General features: G+C 44.0%; 1 protein-coding gene across 1 annotated transcript in view; it reads left to right on the plus strand.

The window, feature by feature from the left end:
* The window catches only part of KATNB1 (katanin regulatory subunit B1), a 44862-nt gene extending 32691 nt beyond the window's left edge, over positions 1 to 12171 (plus strand). The window contains exons 16-19 of the mRNA XM_078606570.1: positions 2065 to 2141; positions 5800 to 5874; positions 7197 to 7313; positions 9076 to 12171. Of these exons, the coding sequence (XP_078462696.1) occupies positions 2065 to 2141; positions 5800 to 5874; positions 7197 to 7313; positions 9076 to 9208 (402 nt within the window). The 3' untranslated portion in view covers positions 9209 to 12171. The remainder of the gene's footprint in view (positions 1 to 2064; positions 2142 to 5799; positions 5875 to 7196; positions 7314 to 9075) is intronic.
* The last annotated feature ends 7680 nt before the right edge of the window (positions 12172 to 19851 follow it).

Consider the following 19851-nt stretch of genomic DNA (forward strand, 5'->3'; position numbering starts at 1 on the left):
AACATCTTGGCACCATGGTGGCAAGATGTTAACTACCTCGCCTGGTATGCAGGAGGGCATGGGTTCGATCTCGACCATAGTGCCTCTACACTTGGAGTTTGCATGTTCTCCCTGTGGTCGTGTGGATTTTTCTCCGGATCCTCTGGTTTTTCATTTAAAAACATGCATTTAGAATATTTAGCTGCTATAAAGTTCCACGTGGTAAGCTACTTATTTAAGCTGTCATTTGTGGCCAGTTTACTTCTGAAAAAGAGCTGTATAGCTCAGTGGGCCTTACCTGGTAAAATAAAAATAGTTTAGTTTAGGTTTAGACAGCTTTGAGATGTAAGCATGGCCCTTCATACATCTGTACATTTTTGGTGACGTAAATGGAGTCACTCTGGCGTTTAGCGCCAGCTACTGTCACAAGAGTGGAAGTGTGCGTCTTGAGACTCTCTCTGACACCAGAGTAGGGATGGCATGGAAGCGAGCCCTCGGGGGCATGGTTCTGGTGACGGTCAGAGAGAGGGAAAGTGAGGACGTGACAGTCTGGATGAACCCGAGAGGGCACGTGACCGGGACAGGGTAGCGAGGGGGCCCAAAGGGTGGCTTGAGAAACACGTGGTGCTCTGTCGAGAACCTTCTGGTAAGATCCAGAAGTGGGCGTGGCCGAAGGCGGAGCGAGGCCACGCTCGGGAGCATGAAAGGGAGGTCCCGAGAGCAATCGCGGCTGTCTTCTGGAATCAACCCACCGTGCTACGTCTCTTTGGTCTTGGCTCTTCGGGCTTCGGTCGTTACGCTCGGCTTCGTGGGTCAGGCAGTGCGTTACTGACTGACCCGGTTATGTAGTTACCCGTTGTGGTCTGAGTTACTCGTGGTAGTCACCACCGATGTCGTTATCCCGTATGTTTATGCAGTTACCCTGTTGGGGTGTTATAATCAACGTGTTGCCTCTCAGTTCAAGTGTGTGCCTCCGTAAAACCCACTACACATTTACTGGCATTAGATATAGACTGAAAGCCCATGATATTCTGTGTTTCAAGTGTGAGTAAATGCGACCCAATATGACCTGTTTTTCTTCATTTCTGTTTCATATGTGTATGAATAGATGTTAGTCATTACAACAAAGCACCTGTATTGACACTTACTGGGTAGTGGCGCACTAGCACTGCAAGAGGTAAGGGTTGCATTTCCAGGACATTATAGATATTGCAGCATTCAACAAAAGTCGCACAATAGAATGAGTAAAATATGGATCGATTTCAATCAAAGGCATAGACGTAATGCGATCCAATGTGAGGCTGCTCATGAATGTGGTAACTGATGAGTTACACTTAAGAAGAATTAGCTATTGCCAATCTACTTATCAATGTTTGTGGTGCCTGCATATTTGTGCAGCAATTTTGGTCAAGTATGTTCTCATTTTATTTCCCTTTATGTTCTGTAAGAAGCAGTTTTAGGACATGATAAGCTGATTGTAGCTATAAGAAAAAATCCAACTGATCTACAGTATATGTATATTTCCCTAATTATGTTATAGTTAAAATATAATAAGGTCAACCACATTTCTGTTACTGCCATCCCTTCTTTGCCACAAATACAAGCTTTAAACGGGCTCGTTTTTCACATGGGGATAGAAACCAAGTTGGGTGTGGAGATGTTAACCTCAAACAAGTGTGCTTCAAGTTTGAATGCAGATGATCCCTTGACATTGATGGCAATGTGAATGTAAGGTTAGCGGTGGGATCAAAAAAAATCACGACTGCTACTCCAGTTGAGATTATTCTCGTATTTGAATGTGTACTAAAATGTAATGATCTGAGCTGGAAGAAATACCTTTTTGCAACAACAAAAATTGCCACTGTATGGATAATGTTCTTCCCTCTCCCGATTATTTTAGTTTACACACATTTTCTTTACGTAATTTTTATTTTCAGCGCAAATTTGTAGCCATGCAAAAAGCGTGACAATCTCAATGCTGTCGTGCACCAATGACGCTGGCCGCCCTCCACCAAATGATGTGCGGCAATGAAGCTCGGTATGTACAACGTTTGTTGTGCGTGATTTTTCTTTCCGCTTGCACAGACGGCCATCGATGCTGCCATCTCCATGAACGACGCTGCCGTCATTAATGACGTCCTCGGCATCATGAACTCAAAGCCGTGAGTGTTACATCGGAATGAGCGGGAATCAATGGGAGCTCACTCGTCGCTCTGCACGGTCTTATCCGTCGAATTAAAAACTGACGAAACGGCTTCTATTCAAGCTGTGATATGTAACCTTATCTGTAACAATAGGTCAACTTACATAGGGGCAGTGATATTTAAATCTGACTTTTTAGATTGCAACAGCCATTTTAACAGAACTGCATGATCAGTGTAACATTTATACAGGTCATAATAATTTTTGGTATCACAAGTGTTTTTGAAATACCTCGTCAGTAGGTTAATATTTATTGAATAAATAAATAAAATGTGTATCATGTTACAATTCCCCCACCCCCAATTTTGATTCATAGATTGTTTCTTCATCAATGCCGGCATTCACGGGATTTTTATTTACATCTTTAATATAGCAGTTCCCACCACAGGCCACGACGATCTTGTGCAGAGGGGAAGGCTTTGAGATTGCCCCTTAGGGACCACCTCCGACTTAGATCGCCCTCTACCCATGACTCCTCGCTTATCTGTACTGGTGCGGTTAAAATGCATTTCATAAATAACTGTAATTTGTCAGCAAGTATCTTGTTACGAATCGCCCCACCCCAAATCATGATTCATAAAATTATTGAACTTCTCATGGTCCCAATTCGATTCAATTATATTTTCTTGACATTGTGGTCAATGTAGTGGCTTCTTGTGCACTCTGACAACATTGATCCGTGCACGCGTGACTTGACGCTCGCATTGTGCACTTGAGAATCGATCTTCATGAATGGTGATGCATTGTTACACCTCCAATTAATACTCAATGTGTTTTACTTGCATTCCAAATGCGGCACTTGCCATTTGTAATGTCATAATGTGCTGAATCAGGGGTGCACTATATTACACTTGCAAAGCTCTACGAGTTTTACATCAATTGATGCATTTTTTTTTTCGAAAACTCAGAGCAGCATGCACTGGAAAAAATTTCACAGCACTTCTCCCTCAAACGCCCGCAAGTGGCCTTTTTATCTATTGTACATTTTAGGGGGTGCATTTTCTCATGCACTCTCCGATGAATGAGATTGTCATGGGACAGTCGAACTTATATTTTTCATGTTAAGAAAGTTTAATTAGCCATGTAAAGCACAGAACCAAATTTTATGTCGTGGGTTTTTGTGCATTCGTTGGAGACCGTGCTGATATCGTCAACTCATTACACTTGAACCCAGTTCTATCATGGGCCACTGCCCAGATTCAAACCCAGGATCTCGGCAGTGCAGGTTCCGTGCTCTCGACCCCTGAGTCTTAAATAATTTCTTTGATTTTTACTGTAGAATTTACACGCATCTCACACCCATTGTTTGCAAACTGAAGTGTGGGTGTGTAATGCGTTTGGATGATATTGGTCGCAAAAGCTTACGTGTTAAACCAAGAAAATTGTTCTTTTGCTTTGTGATGCTAAGGCACAGCTTACTGATTTAAGCATAAACCATTCAATAGTCTATATAACTATTTAGGGCACTTGTTTGGCTGCGTTAATACATTGATTAAAAATGTGTTAAGAGTGTTGTGCTTCGTAAATAATTTGCCAGACCTCATCAGATATTGGACAAATAGGTTGTCATCGGGCTGCAGAGCTACGTGGTGAGCAGCAGACGGCACTGCAGCAAACGCTATTGTTCTGATTTTTAACGCTTATGCGTCTGTGCTCCCCTTTTTCACCAATCCACAATGCGCTGCGTGGTAAAGCGTGGTTATATAACCCTTGACACCAACACGGAGTCGTGCAGCCCTCGTCCAGAATTCAGTTGACAAAAGAGCCCTACCTGTGCCAAGCAACTATAAGTTCACCGGAACCTACACATGAAAAATATTCCTTGTCTCTCACTATTCTCACTTATTTACAAATCCCATCTCAAGTACTATCATATCTTCTTCCTAATCATATAAAATATATCGGCGTGAAAGTGTAATTCTTTTGCGTCGTTCGTTTTTGCATTAGGTTTTTTTTTTGTTATTTTTACCAGAATTCTTTACGTGTGGCATTTCACAAAGCATCACCTGTGCACTCATCTTCTTGTAGCAAGCGAGTGCTTGAGAGAGGGGCGTACGCACAACTCTACTCGTCACAGTGCAGACAGTGAGTGCCTGTTGCGCTTGGGCTGCATCAGTGCAACAAACAGGGCACCTTGACACATTCACAGCAGCTCAATTACTCTGCAGCTGGCCACTTGTTTGTATTTATAGATTGTCCATAGAGTCACTGCCGTCACCATTAGTAATTGCAGTTGGCCGTAGGCTTGCTGACAACTTCTATATATAATTATGCGATCATTTATTATATTCAAAAATTATATGGGGAATAAAAAATGTTGGAGACGTGACATAAACATATGTTGCTGTATAACTACCTACTTGGCTTTTATTTATTTATTTTTATTTTAAGAGGGTATTTTTGTGGGTGTACATTCATTTAAAGTACTGTAGTTATTCGGTTGAATGATCGGCAAATAGAATGTCAAATTTTGCGATGGCGATCGAAAGACCAAAAAGCTCAGTCCACGATTACTCAATGTTCTTTCCAAAGCTCGATAATGGGGAGGGGCTTGAAATAACACAGCTCATTCAATATTACACAAGTACGCATATTTTGATTTGCATAAATGTACATCTTTCTGGTTTTGTGACATAAGAGATATAACATGAGCCATCATCTTGCACCATTATCCGATAATGTTTGTCATTTTCTCTGTCATTCTGAGGGAGCAATAGCAAACGTTCTCGTGCTATCATACAAACACGTTATCAGGACGGCCACTGTTAAAGGAGCCCTGTTATTAGACACACAGTGACCGTAAGGTTTCTTAAATTGTCATTGAGTATAGACATAACCGCAATAAATGTTGACATTTTCAGTAGGAGCACAATACTGCAAGCCTCAGTGCTGTGATGATTACTCTGAAACGACTGCTGTTGGCGCAGATTGCATTGTAAAGATGCCGTGCGACAATGTACCATTACATCTAATCTGCCGAACACATGTTTCGTAACGCACAGCTGCTCGTTTCCAAAAGGAAATCGTAAGTGGCTGTTTTGTTTACATTGCACCAAAAGTCATTAGACCCGTGGTGTGAGACATTTTTTTCTGTCCGTTTTATTGGAACAATAAAGTGCACACTGGTGCGGTGGCATCAACAGTATAACAGCAAGCAACAACTGCGCTGCATTCCTGGTGAACCTGGCTTCCAGTTGCTGGCCATGATGCACATACCTATTAAGTTAACTGGGTGTAAAATGTATTTCTGTGTACAGTGGTGGTGGTGGTGAAGTATGGTTAAACAGCCCCCCCCCCCCCCCCCCATGACTGACATACCGTATCAAGTCTTCATCCAGCAAGGGATCTACAAAGAGCTGTACATTTTTATTATTCCAGTAATGTGGTCACCGTACACATTAGGGAAGAAAATCAACCCCAAATGTTGATGGCCATACCCCCCCCCCCACCCCCTTGTGCTATGCCAGCTTCAAGAGGTGCTTTCTCATCACTCTTATTCTGACAGTTTGTAAAGAGATACGTGTACTTTTTTGGGGTTGGTATTTGTTGAAAATGGGTATGCTTGTTGCATATAAATGTGTGTGTATGTGTGTTCCTTTCCATGTGCTTGTGTGGCAGCTCCCTTTGGAGGCTGGACCTATGCCCAGCACTCATCCCTCAGATAGAAAAGCTCCTGCATAGCAAATATGAGAGGTGAGTGTGTGAGTGGTGGCAGGGGTACTTGCTTTGACAACCTTGGCTTGAAAATGCAATATATTTGCATAGCTTACAAGTGGTGAGGTACAAGATGACAGGTTAACCCACAAAGCCCCAGATTATTTTAAAATCTAAGCTGTAGCACTGATTACTGTGGCCTATTGTAAAATCATCTTCCATAACATTACTTGTAAATAAAGCATCAAAATCTGTTATTTTTAACGAGCTGAACTCAGATAAAAAAAAACTTGTGTTTTTATCTCTCGTAGAACCTCCACTCTCTACTCCCTCCATCTCTCCACTCTCGCCATCTCTCCACTCTCTCCTGACTTGTCACTTGCATCTCAGACAGTCCCAGTCCCATCTGCCAGGTCTCAAGCCTCACTCTCCCTTTTCCCTATCCTCTCAACTCGGGCTCTTATTCTGTGTCCTGAGTCGTTCAATATCAACAAAGCTGCACCTGTTTCTGTGGGTGTGTAATGGTGTATTTCACTGTGTAACCACAAGAGGGCTGTATCCAAGACTTGCAGCCAAATGTAAGCTTTGGCATGCACCATATTAATATTATATAATAAGAAGAATTGTAATGGTGACTATTAAAATATATAACTGTAATAATATCATCAATTGTACGAGTCTTTGTTAGAAGTTAAACTAATTTTCTTGGTTCTTTCGGTAAAGTCACGTAGAAGGGAAATAATAAAATAATATAAATATCAAACAATAAAAATAATCACGACGTTTCGACTGCAACACAATCAATCATCATCAGGTGTGAAATCCACAGCAAGAACATTTGAAAAAAAGGATTTCACACCTGATGATGATTGCTTGTGTTGCAGTCGAAACGTCGTGAGAATTTGTTATTGTTTTATATTTATATTATTTTATTATTTCCCTTCTACCTGACTATCGAAAGAATAATATGGATCCCTGCAGTCACGAAAGCTTTAAATCAAAATTTAACCTCATTTTGTTCCACTCTCAAAGCTCTTCTCCATTGCCCCATCCCCTTCCTCTTCCCTTCCCTCGTCCCTCTGCTCCGTCCCATCCCTCCTCTGCCCTTCCGTGACCCCCACATGCCCTCTGTTATGGTCACTCATTCCTTGGCCCTTGTACGCCGCTTGCCATCTAAATAATTTGTTACGGCTTTCGTAAAATGCCTTGAGCTAAGGCGATGTATAAATATAAAATACGATTAGTTTGTAATATATTATGGGATTATAATGCAATGATTACACTAGGAACCCCACACAAGGTAATTTCATAAGGATGCCTTCGAAGGAGCGTTCACAGACGGTCCCTGTGCGTGCGTGTAGTTACGTTCTCACCGGATGCGTGGCCCTCAAGATCATCCTGCAAAACTTTGCTTCGGTCATCAAGGGCAACCTGACGGTGCCGCCGTCATCCGTGGTTGACATCACACGCGAGGAGAGGTGAGCAGCCATATAGCTGCTGCTGCTATGGATACTTTTTCACAATCATTAGAGGCATGTCCATTTCAGGCCAATTTTTATTTTGGAAAATCTGCGGCTCTTAATTTTTCTGCTCTTTGGAATGATATAACAAAGCCGTTAACATTGTCTGTGCAGCGTATAGCATCCTTTGTTTACGCATTATCGAACAGAGATGGGATTTGAGTGGTTGAACCCTTGTAAGTGTTATAACTACTCGGGTGTTTGAATTTATGAATGCACAGGCCAGTGAATCTGCCTGCTGTATTCTGAGAATTACCTTTGATTAACTATATATATGACTATCATCACGATAGTAATGATAAATGCAGCACGATCTTTGAAGGGGACGTAATAAATGGTGATATTTCAAAGGAGTCGATGCCCAGAATACAATTGTGCCAATCATTGCATCTCAATTCGTGTAGTGCATTTAGAGTTTAATAGAAAGTGATTTGATATGGTCTGCCATGCAGCATGCGATTGGTGATGCAGTAGTGTAAATAATTGATGCTTTTATTATTGACTGGAAATTCTGTTGGCCACGGCTGACATGTTGTGGAAGACCCTGAGCTCTGCCTTGGAACCTGTGCGGATGGTGCATGCAGGGACGAAGGAGTAGTTGTCACAACAAATTGTTGCAAAGTACAAAAGCAGTCAACGATGCTAGGCCATGTGTAAAATGTGAAATGTCTTAATTTCATAACAAAAAATTATCCTGAGAGATTTATGGTTATCCTTTTATGTTAGCACGTTTTCCTTATGCCACTTCACAACGGTCAAGCTGCTGCATAAGTAATACATGCATTATTGCATATCTTTGACTTCTCATGGTATAATATTTGGTGCTGTTTGTGCAGTATATGTTTCATACATTCAATCGGCGCCTTAAATTAGAACCATGTACAGGTTCATGACTTCGATTTAAAGCTTTCGTGACTGCAGGGATTCATCTTCTTGGTTCTTTCGGTAAAGTCACGTAGAAGGGAAGTAATAAAATAATAAAAATAAAACATAATAAAATAATTCTCACGACGTTTCGGCCACAACGCAAGCAGCCGTCCTCAGGTGAAGAACAGGTCTGTCAGAAAGACAGCGTCTGAATGAACACCACCAGGCTTGGCAGCGTATAGTTAAGCTGGGTTGGAAGGGGAAGAGCGCCCCGACAAAGGAATTCGCATATCAAGAGGAATCTAGCATACCCATGGGAAATGCAGGTATGCGACCAGTGCTTGCGTTGTGGCCGAAACGTCGTGAGAATTATTTAATTATGTTTTATTTGTATTATTTTATTACTTCCCTTCTACGTGACTTTACCGAAAGAACCAAGAAGAGGTTCATGACTGTAAAGTGTTTTATTTTAAAAGGGAGACCTTAATACAACTCGGTATGGCATTGCTCAGCTTGGGATTATTAATTTAAGTGAAAAGAATGCTTGGCTCTAATTTTTTTGTTGCTTGGATGTCATTGCAGAATAGTCCTAGTCACCTGTATTCCATCTCTGACGATGCATGTCAAAGCCAAATGCCCTTTCTGCTTCATCCCTTGGTCTCGATTATGTTGGTTCCATCTGAAATTAACTCATTTTATAGCAGGCTCAACAGCAGGAGACGTCAGTGGCCCCCTTCGCTTTTTTGCCCGTGGTATTCATAATGAATGCTGTGTAAAAATGACTTGTTCCAGCAAAGCAACTAGATTTAAAATGGAATGTTTGCGTGTGTTGTTGTACATGTGCACTACGCAGATATCAAAAGTGCAAGGTGTGCCATCGGCTTCTCATGAACCTGCGACCTCTGTTGGACAGCAGAAAGACTCGATCTGGACGTGTGAGCGGTGCCTTCCGTGAACTCGGAATGCTCATGATCACGTTCGATTGAGCTTCCCTGGCCAGCGCACACAAGTACCCTCCTCCTGGTGGCTCCTCAGCCGGAGCCGCACGGAGCCCGGTGGAGCAGTGCACGCGGGCGCTGAAACAAGGCGTGGTCAGGGCTCCCCCCGACGTTCCGCCCGAGAACGGTCTCTCCCAGTGGGCCTGTCCCCGCAGTACGGCTCAACAAGTTGTCATTGATTACGTCAGCTGCTTCATATATTTTTCTTTTGCAGCATGACTGGAATTTACAATCTTCATTTGCAGCCGCCATTGCTCTGGGTACACGGAAGACACTCGCGGTATGGAGACGGGACGGTGCTTGATCACTGTGGGTCACAGTCAAGTGGAGGAAGATTGTTTTTTTACAACTCAACTGAGGTGTGATCCAAGTCTAGTTTTATTTTTTTCTTAAAAAATGTGGAATTCACTTCTGAGAAACGGAGTGGTCAGATTTGCAGAGTGCCTCTTGTGGCACAGAAAACAACATCACGCAAGAAGGAAATGCAGTGCCTCCCTGATGCGTATGGCAGAGGGGGGGGGGCCCGCTTTGCGCCGTAAAGAACATGTGTTGAGACGCTCATTCATTCTGCCGTGAAACCAGAGAGGCTCGGGATAACACAGCCCTTGAACCCAGAAGGAGTTGAAAAAGAACAGTCGTAATATTCGCGAGGATGGTGATGAATCCACTTGGAATAAACGCAACTCTTGAAACGTTTTTTGTTGCTTGTGAAGCATTTGCATTTTTTTTTTATCGGGGACTTGCTCTGCGATTGCACATGCAAAACATGCGGTGGAGTGTACGCATGCTGCTGGTTGCTGTGGCCGAGAGAAACGCCGCATTGTGTGAGGAGCTGGCTTCAGCTGTGCCTCTCGGGCTGGTTGAGAACCTTGCCTCTTTGGGATGTGTCTTTAGCACGTACAGTGGTGCCTGCAGAAGCCTTTGGATGACCCGTGACCAGTGTGTGATTCTTTTTTTTGTTTATTTGGGAGAAGATCCTGAGAGGGAAGGGTGCTTTGTTGTGCATGTGTCGCTCTGCCCGTGCCTCCATTGCATCGCGTTTAGTCTCGGCGTTGTACAACTGTGATAATGGCACGGTCAACAAAACAGAAAGTGAAAGGTAAAAATCACAATTATTTCCCTTCAGGAAAGTGTGTACGAACGTGTTTGTTGACGTCGATCTTTTTGTATATATAGTGACTTTCTTTTATATTTTGTTGTCAAACAAAAACTATTTCTAAGCACTATAACATTTGGCAGTTAATATGCACTAATACTTGTAAAATACACTTAAGCATATTGTGTAAAAAAAAAAACTGCCAAATTCCAATATTTGTGACATCTCTGCCCAGCATTGCCGTGTAAGGGGGCATACACGCGTGTTCGTGTAAGCGCACGCATTTACACTTGTACAGTGTACACTGAAGAATCCCACAACAAGCTGGAGTGCATGGATGAACTATGCACAACCTCATTACGCCAGAAGGTAGCCATCGTGTTCCATGTGTTTATGCAGACTCCCAAGAAGCACCTTGGTGTGCCTGATTTCCATCTCAAGAACCCTGTCAGCTTTTTGCTTAGCTGCATCAAATGAGTACAGCAGAGAGCAAGGGGCATGCCTTATTAAAAACAAAAACAATCGCAGGTTGAGTGTGCAGGCATAACAACTGCATCTGAACAACTATAAACAATATATTTGGTTCTTTCGGTAAAGTCACGTAGAAGGTAAATAATAAAATAATACTAATATGAAACAATACAAATTCTCAAGACGTTTCGACTGCAACACAAGCAATCATCAGGTGTGATGATGATTGCTTGTTGCAAAAATTATTATTTCTCTTCTACGTGACTTTACCGAAAGAACCAAGAATATGAATCCCTGCAGTCACGAAAGCTTTAAATCAAAATTTAACTATTAAAAATGTTTGTGCTTTCGAGTCAACTCTTAAACGTTTTGTTTTCTTTGAAATTAAAAAGTAACACCCTTGCTTCGGTTTTATTGTGATTGGTGCCAGTGTCCATTTTTGGCTAAGGTTATGACACGGTGCAACTCGGTAAAAATGAGACGTCAACTTCGGTGTACACTGCAAGCGAATGGATGAGGTGCTTACTTACCCGTGTGACATTTGTGTTGGGGAAAAATGGGTGGTGTGACATGCATTACTAATGCGGTGAGACGCAACAAAATTATAATCTTAGAACATTACCGCTGCACTGGTATATGAAGTTTGTTTGGTATTCTATTTTATAAAGCCACGTTTCCAAAATGTATTGTAAATTTATTACATGCATTTAAATTATACGGATGGTTTCCTGCAATGGCAAATAACATTTGGATTTTTGATTCAGCTCCTTTGAATCTTGTGTCTTTTATTAGCGACAAATTAGGTCAAGAAATAATGCCATGCTGAAATACTACAAACTATCGGTGATTGGTTAGTCAATTCAGGGTCAGCTGATGCTGTCAATGAATATTAAATTAATGCTTTCATCTGCACCTTTGTTTCAGTGGGGGGGTTAATGTGAATGTGATATCAAGCATATCTTACGAAATATTCGTTAACATTTCGGTAAAAAACATGTCTGTAGGTTTTGTTGTGTCCTGTAGTGGATGGGCTTATCTGAAATAACTCTAGCTCTGATCACATTCACCGCTGCAATTACTGTCACTGACCGCACCATTTGAAATAGGCCATACGTGTGACTTCATGCAACACGAGTAATGATCACTATGAAAGGACCATTTCTCAAGAACCCCCATTTAATTCCTGCATGCGATTACAACACGTCTAGTATAAGTGGGAGAAGTAGTTTATATATTCTCCATGTCTGAGAGTGCTAACCATCAGGGGCTTTTCAAAATGTACATATTCATATTGGGTCTTTTTTGCTTAATATTCTTTTTAGGGCTATTTAAATTTGTATTGGATGGAATGGAATTCAAAATAAAACTAGTTTGTGCTTTTGTTCATGCTGACGTTTGTGTTTCTTATTGTGTGACATTGCAAATGCTGAAGAGTGAGCTAGATTAGTATATTTGTATATTTTCCCCAGTCTGCGGGGAGTGTCGTATTTATAAACGCAATATGAGCGCATGAACGTGTACGTACACTTGTGAGCGCGCATCTTGCACTTTCACTGCCTTCATTTGGATCATTTTGTTATGCAGGCCTGCATATATTTTGCATCAATTCGTAAAACCACAAAATTATACCATATTTTTCCCACTGTTGCATGGAAAATACGTGTTTTGTCTTGTGCGAATGGGAATTTATACAAATCCATGTTATATATCTTTAAAATCAAACGCATTAAGGAATATGTACCTATATTTCCCACCAGTGATGTATATGTACCATATATGTATATTTTCATTTACACAAGCTTTTTCATTTCCATGTGTAGTGTCAACGATTCCGAGAGAGTTTCTAGGAGGCACAGTTTGAACAACTTTCAGGGTCTCGTCCACACACTCCACAGCTGCTTAGCATAGCATGTACACAACGGTAGCCGTCAAACACTGACGGCGCTGACTGAGATAGCCAACTACTATCCTTCGTAGCGCAATATCTAGTGGAGACGTTTAGTGACGATGGCGACGAGACGACAGCGACGACGAGATGAGTCCACTCCCAGAACCGGCAGCCCTGAGCCCCCTGCTCTCAGCTCCTTTTATGCTACCAGCGCGGCCTGGCTCTGCCCTAACCGTACCTCCCTTCTCGAACCCGCTAGTAGGTTCCAGGGACCTCCAGATGGGGTTCTCCGTGACCCTTGCCCTAGTTGCTCCGCTCTGCCAACACACAAGGTGCTCGCGCTCACCGGCGTGTGTACCGTCTGTCCACCACAGTTGCCGCTGCTGTCCACCAGCCAGCGCTATTGCACTACACATGTAATAGAAGACTGGCATTTATCATGGCATTTCCTCTGTCATTTTGGAGGAAGTCATGCGTAATCCGATCTCTTGGAGGCAGCATTGGTGGATCATGCAAGAGATGAGGTCTTTGTGAGATGTACACTGCCTGCAAGAGGCAGTATAGAAAGTCGGTATCTGATGTATCCTTTCGTCTGCGATCTTCCCCTTGCAGCATGGGATTTCTCCAGGCACTTGGAGTTTCAGCTGCATCTCGAAAGCAATTTTGACCTATGGTCAATAGCGATGCCCCCTCTGGAATGGATTGTTTACCAGTTCACCCCCTTTAAACGCAACTAACACGTGTGCGCGCAAAATAGAATAGCTGAGCTAGGGAAAAATCGACCAAAAACGTTGACATCGAGCGCTGCCTGCATTATAATACATTTAATTGTGTAACATTTATGACAACGTGCAAACCTGACGTGTAACACGACTGCTGCGTTTCACAGTTAACACCTGAACATCTTAATGGACCTGTGTTAATGTCCACCGTAGAGGCCACGTGCTTTGCACTATTAATATAACAATTTGGATATCGGGGAGACAGCGTCTGAATGAAACAGCACACGAGCTTGGAGCATGTATATATAAGCTGGGTTGGAAGGGGGGGGAAAGGGCGCTTCGACAAAATAATTTGCATATCAAGAGGAATTTAGCATATTTGGATATGTATGGTTATTGTCGAACCTTGGATCGTTCATCCTACAATTCCATAGATTATTGTATGGCAGTATTAATGCTTTCGAGTGAAGTGCATTTCTTGGGAATTGGCGCCAACTTTGTAGGAGTGCAACACCTGCAAGGCTTATATGCACACACACAAAAAAATTGGGTAGTGGTTAAAACCGCGTGGCGAAAGTTCCACACCCGCTTTCGCTCGGGAAACCGAGTCAACCCGTATGTTAATTACCTCATTGTGACGTCACGGGGCCTGCTCTTTTGTCACGTTGCGGATTTGCCTGGGAATTGGGAGAAGAGGGGGGGGGCTGTTCTGTGTGCTCGGTTTCTTAGAAGAGTCGCGGTAGTGACACTTTTTTTTTAGCCAACAAAGAGTGCAGGCTCAACAAAGGAAGTGGGAGAAATGGGCCTCAAGGCCTTCCTGGGTAATCATGCAGAGTATATGCTCGGAAGCTAATTAGGCGTGGGTACTTGGATGGGCGACCGACCGGGAATACAGCAATTTGGGGATGCAAGTGGGGGGCCAGGAGATGGCAGTGCTGCAATAGGGTTTTCAACAGCACTGCATCAATTGCGTACGCGTGGATTTTTCTCTGCGCACTTTGTTTTTTTTTCCAACGTGCAAAATAATTATTTATGAAATTGGACAAAAATGTCCAAATTCAGGACTCTCCTGAAGACGAGTCTCGTAATTCAGTGAAGTAAATTGAAGGGCATTATTTTTGTAATGACTGGCAACGTGGAGTGTTTAAGGCAGTGAAGTCCCCCACTCCTAATAATACCACGTCACTTATAATGAAATCCAGGTGCGTTGCCTTTAAAACTGTGATTGCTTGCTGATAAAACAAAGCACGAAATAAAACACCCACATACACTCAACAAAATGAGGCTCAGCTCTTGTCGTATCCAGTAGAATCCATCCATGCACCTCTATATCATTAACAGTGCTGTTGGCGAGCGCCTATGAAGGCCGGCACGGCACACGATGTGATGGGTGGTCGGCACCACGCCCATACATAACATCACAACCGCCATTCGCCACGAAATGTTGGTGACGTCACCACGACGCTTGTGCCAGGCTATGTGCACGTTGAGGCCACGTGAAGTGTCAAACGCCCGCTGGCAGAAGGTCACGGGGCAGACTCAGGTGCCAGGGGTCGACTGACTGAGATGACTGGCTGATGCACCATCTGTGCCCCTGACTGTGCCAACTTGCTGTGCTTTAGCCACCCGGTGCTCCGCTCGTTGTTGTGAGCATCGCTCCTCCGCCCTCTGTTGTTTTTAGAGGGCGACTGCCTCCACCTGCCCAGTAGCGTCCTTCACGAGCCTCCGCCACAGAGGCCGATCTTGACACCGCTGGTACCAGTCATTGGCAAGTCCGCTCAGTTCCACATCCTCCTGTACCACATAACTCCATCTTTTCTCTAGCCCGTGCCGCGCCCGTTTAGCCCCCTGGATCCAGCCGAACAAAAGCTGTTTAGGCATGCAGTGGCTGGGCATGCGGGCTACATGACCCAGCCAACGCAGCCTTGCCTGCCGAACGAGCTCACCGATGGGGCTTTGTCCAAATCTTTCAAGGATTTGTGAGCTCACACAATCCAGCCTGGTTAAACTCAGGATGGATCGTAGGCAGGCCAGCCTAAATGTTTCTAGCCGGCGAAGATGTTCCATTAGGGGGGTCCACGTTTCGCAAGCGTAGAGAAGGGAGGGAATGACTGTGGCCGAGAAGACCTGAAGCTTCGTGCGGAGCGACAGACCAGGCAGCTTCCACACAGCATTACGCAACCGATGAAAAGATAATGCCGCTCGACTGATTTGGAGTGAGACCTCTGCTGTCAAACCGGAGCCGATCATGAGCACACTGCCCAGGTAGGGGAAACTCTCCACTCTCTCTCTCCACAACTGCCCTATCACCAATTGGGAGTTGTGGGGTGAAGTGTCCGATGGTACAAAATAACCAGGTAGGTGCTTAGTTTTGGTGGGGCTGATTGAATTTATTACACCTCTGCTGTAGCAGACAAACAGAAAATATGGCATCTGTGCAGGACTGCCCTTTCCTGAAACCTGCATTGGGGCTCAGCAAGCCTCTCCTCAGTGTGCCTGGTAAGGTGATGTTGAATAATCCTTGCCAGGACCTTCCCAGGAGTGAGATGCCCCTTTAGTTATTACAGACTGTGCGGTCCCCCTTCTTAAAGAGGTCCCCCTTTTTAAAGAGGGGGACCACCAGGGCATCGTTCCAATCCTGCAGAACCTGCCCAGTGGTCCAGACTGTTGTTATGATGTCATGTAGAGAAGTCTGTGCACAAACGCCACCCTGCCTCAGCATTTCGCTTGGGAGATCATCTCTGCCCGGTGCCTTTCCTGGTCTCAGACTCTAGATCGCATTCAGTACTTCCTCAACAGATGGCACCTCAACCAGCCACTCACAGGGGGTGACTTCCTCTTCCAATATTTAAGACACCGCAGCCTCAGCAGGGTCATCCCCACTTTGTCCCACGATGTTTGCCAGGCTGAGGGATTCCCCTCCCCCAGGACCTCACAGAAATGCTCAGAAAAATCTGCAAACCTGTTCCTGGGGGTCGGAGATTGGATCACCGTTGAGGCAGACTCCATCTCCTCAGCAACCCGCGACCACCACCAAACTTTGCAGCGCCTCACGGCTCTCCGAACCTCCAAGTGAAGGCTGCGGTAGGCCTCCTCATTCTCTGACGTGGGATATTGTAGACTATGAGAGTGGGCCTGTCGCTTTTTCTCAGCCAGCCTGAACACCTCTTCTGTCAGCCAGGGTATCTGGGGAGGTCTGTACCGTGTACCCAAAGGAGACATTGCAGCTGCATGAGCCACAGTCCTAAACCTCGCCCATTTCCTCTCGACATCAGGAGGAGTGGGGAACGATGCCAACCCCAGCCGCAAGCGATGATGAAATTCTCGCTTGCAACTTTCATCAGCTAGCTGAGACCATGCCACTATGAGTTTGAATGGGGTGTACATCCACCACCGGAGGGGAATAATGGCAGGCGCATCTTACCGATGACAAGTCGATGGTCAGTGGACAGATCAGCTCACGGCGGTACGTCCTGGTGTCAAGGACATGGGCCCGCATCCACTGTTCCGTCACTATGTAGTCCAGCAGATGTTCTTGCTTGGACCCGGCATGCATCCATGATGTGTGGATTCGCCGATGCCGGAACAGCTTGTTTGTAATTACAAGCCCATGGGCTGCACAAAAATCTAGCAACCTCCTACCGTTGTTATTTAGCTAATCTGGCCCATGCCTTCCAATCACTCCAGGTGTTAGCATCATGACCAACTCGGGCATTGAAGTCACCCAACAAGATGACTCTATCCCGAGGGGCCACTTTAGCCAGCACCTGTGACAGGAGGTCATTGAAGGTATCCGACTCATCAGCCTTGCCTGCATCCCTCCACGGATGTTCGTCTTCAGTCGGGGCATAAGTAACCACGACCACCACTCCTCGCCTCTGGTTGATGGGAAGGCGAGCCCAAAGTATCCTGGGGCTTACAGCTTCCCACACCTCACCGCCACACTCCCATGCCCCCTTCATTATTTTGTTCAGAAGAAGAGCCACTCCCTGTTGTTTGGCAGTCTCCTGCCCCGAGTAGAGGACTGTCCACCCCTCATGGTGGCATGAGCCAGAGCCAGTCCACCGGACCTCCTGAATACCACAGAGATGCAGGCGGTACGAATCCAGCTCCCGACAGAGTAGTGGCAGCCTCTCCTCCTTACGAACCCTGGTGCACGTGTGGCATCCATTACATTTCTATCGCTGTTGCATTTTTGGAGGCAGTGCAGTGCAAACGCCCGTGGGTCTTTCCTCTGCTGTGATGACAGCGGTGTGAGGATACTATGGGAATAGTGGAGAGAGAGAGCAGACACTGGATTCGCATAGAAGGGATGGGTAATTTCATTAATTATCTCAGTTACGCGTTGATGAAAACAGAAACAAGCTATTAGGTGTGTTGACAACAGTTGGCCCTCTACACAAAGTGCTATTTATATGGTCGTCTGCAAGCAAGAACCAAGAAGATGAATCCCTGCAGTCACGAAAGCTTTAAATCGAAAGTGTCATGGTTCTTTGCTACTTGCATGGGCGTGTGCAAGCCGATGAACGGAAGGTGCATATTAGTTTGTAATCTATCAGCACACGTGCCCTTCGCTCATCAGGCTTGTCTTGGGTGCATAGGTGGGAAAGGGGAATTGCCTTCATTATCGATGCATGTATATTTCTGAAAGATGTATTGTCACATTCCAATTCAAATGCCGATAGCAATGGAGGACAATTACCGACCGAAGGCATTAGGGTGGTGGTGAGGTGCTTTTAGCTTCTGTTATATCCGCGTGATGGAATGATAGCTCCCGTACAATAGGTAGAAAATAAGCGCAGGACTAAAATGCGTAATTGACTACAGTTTTGTGGTTGGTTATTCGAGCCCTTTTATAATGCCGACCGGACATCCTGTTTCCCAAAGTCAAGAAACCGCCTACAAGCAACCATAGCCAGCGTCAATTGGTTGATGTTTCTGAAAACAGAACCAACACCTTATTCTTTGGTTCTTTCAGTAAAGTCACGTATAAAGATAAAATAATAAATTGAATAATAGCATACGACGTTTCGATTGCAACACAAGCAATCATCATCAGGTATAATGAAATAGCGACACAAAATCTAACCAGAAAACCACGGACAGACATATAAGCAGACAGATATCACCAAGATACACAGAGAGAGCAACACAGGTACAGAGAGGGGTGATCGTCTCTGTGGGGTGGCCTTAAATAGACAGAGGGGGGCGGAGGCAGAGAGAGGGAGGGGTTAGAGAAAAAAATTACATGTCAATGAGTACGAAGAGACGCGTAGTAAAGTACGCAGGCTTAGAGGGAGAAATTAAGATAGAACCAACACCCCCACCCACCAGCGGCGCACGTGGGAACAGATGCAACTTTTTATTAACTCCCAATAATTTCGTGTTATCAGATTCGGCGAGTCACCGAACAGAAAATTGCTAGAGTAATCGATTACGTGACTTTACCGAAAGAACCAAGAAGATGAATCCCTGCAGTCACGAAAGCTTTAAATCGAAAAGTAATCGATTACTCAAACATTGGGATAACCGAGGTATCTACTGGGCCATTATGTTGGAGACGGGTGCACGCTGAAGCCAGTTGGCAAGCCATAAAAATATGCGTCACCCACAAACACAGCGCATTACACTGGTCAACACACTTTTTCTGGCATAAGGTATTCCAACGGTTTTAAGGTAATTTTGGGGTGCTGATTCCAAAATCTGGCATCAGTTTTTGTCTATCACATCAGGTTTTCGAGATATCAAATATTGCATTTTCAATCAAAACTGCGGAAGAAAAATATTAAATAAATGTGGATATCTACATAAAATGATATTATAAACACACTATCCTAAAAATACAGCACCATATTTTAACACTAAAGCAGTCACTGACTCGCAACAACTTGCAATCATAAGTGACAGAGTTAATTTCGGGTAAAATCAATGAAAATGGGGTATGTCGATAGCATAAAATGAGATGTGATAGAGCAAACCTGAGATCAGATTTGGAATCAGCACCCTGAAATTAATCTAAAACAGCTGCAAAAGTCCAGGCCAGAAAAAAATGTTTTTTTTGTTGACCAGTGTTATACATTCCAGGAATGAGCCCTGGAATTTGATGGGGAATCAAGGGCATTCATTCGGGTTCATCTCTTTTTGAGGGATGATTATCCATGGTGGACGATAGTGTACGGAGAACGAAAGTGCTGCATTACAATTCCGGTATATTTTTAGAGTAAGAGTAAAACAAGGAAAACCTGGGTATGTTTTCATTAATTCGAATGTCTGCTTTGTGGCATTTAATTTCCAATCAAACTCGACAAGTTGCCATTGAAAAATAACAGGTGTCTTATAATCAAACACAGTATATGTATAGAAACGTATTTCAAATTTAATTATTCAAGCTTTTGATTTATTTTTACGAAGAAATGTGCTGATTTGTAGATTTACATGTGATACCAATATTTCA

The sequence above is a fragment of the Lampetra planeri genome, chromosome 26, assembly GCF_965212315.1.
Source record: "Lampetra planeri chromosome 26, kcLamPlan1.2.h2, whole genome shotgun sequence".
Taxonomy (NCBI): Eukaryota; Metazoa; Chordata; class Hyperoartia; order Petromyzontiformes; family Petromyzontidae; genus Lampetra; species Lampetra planeri.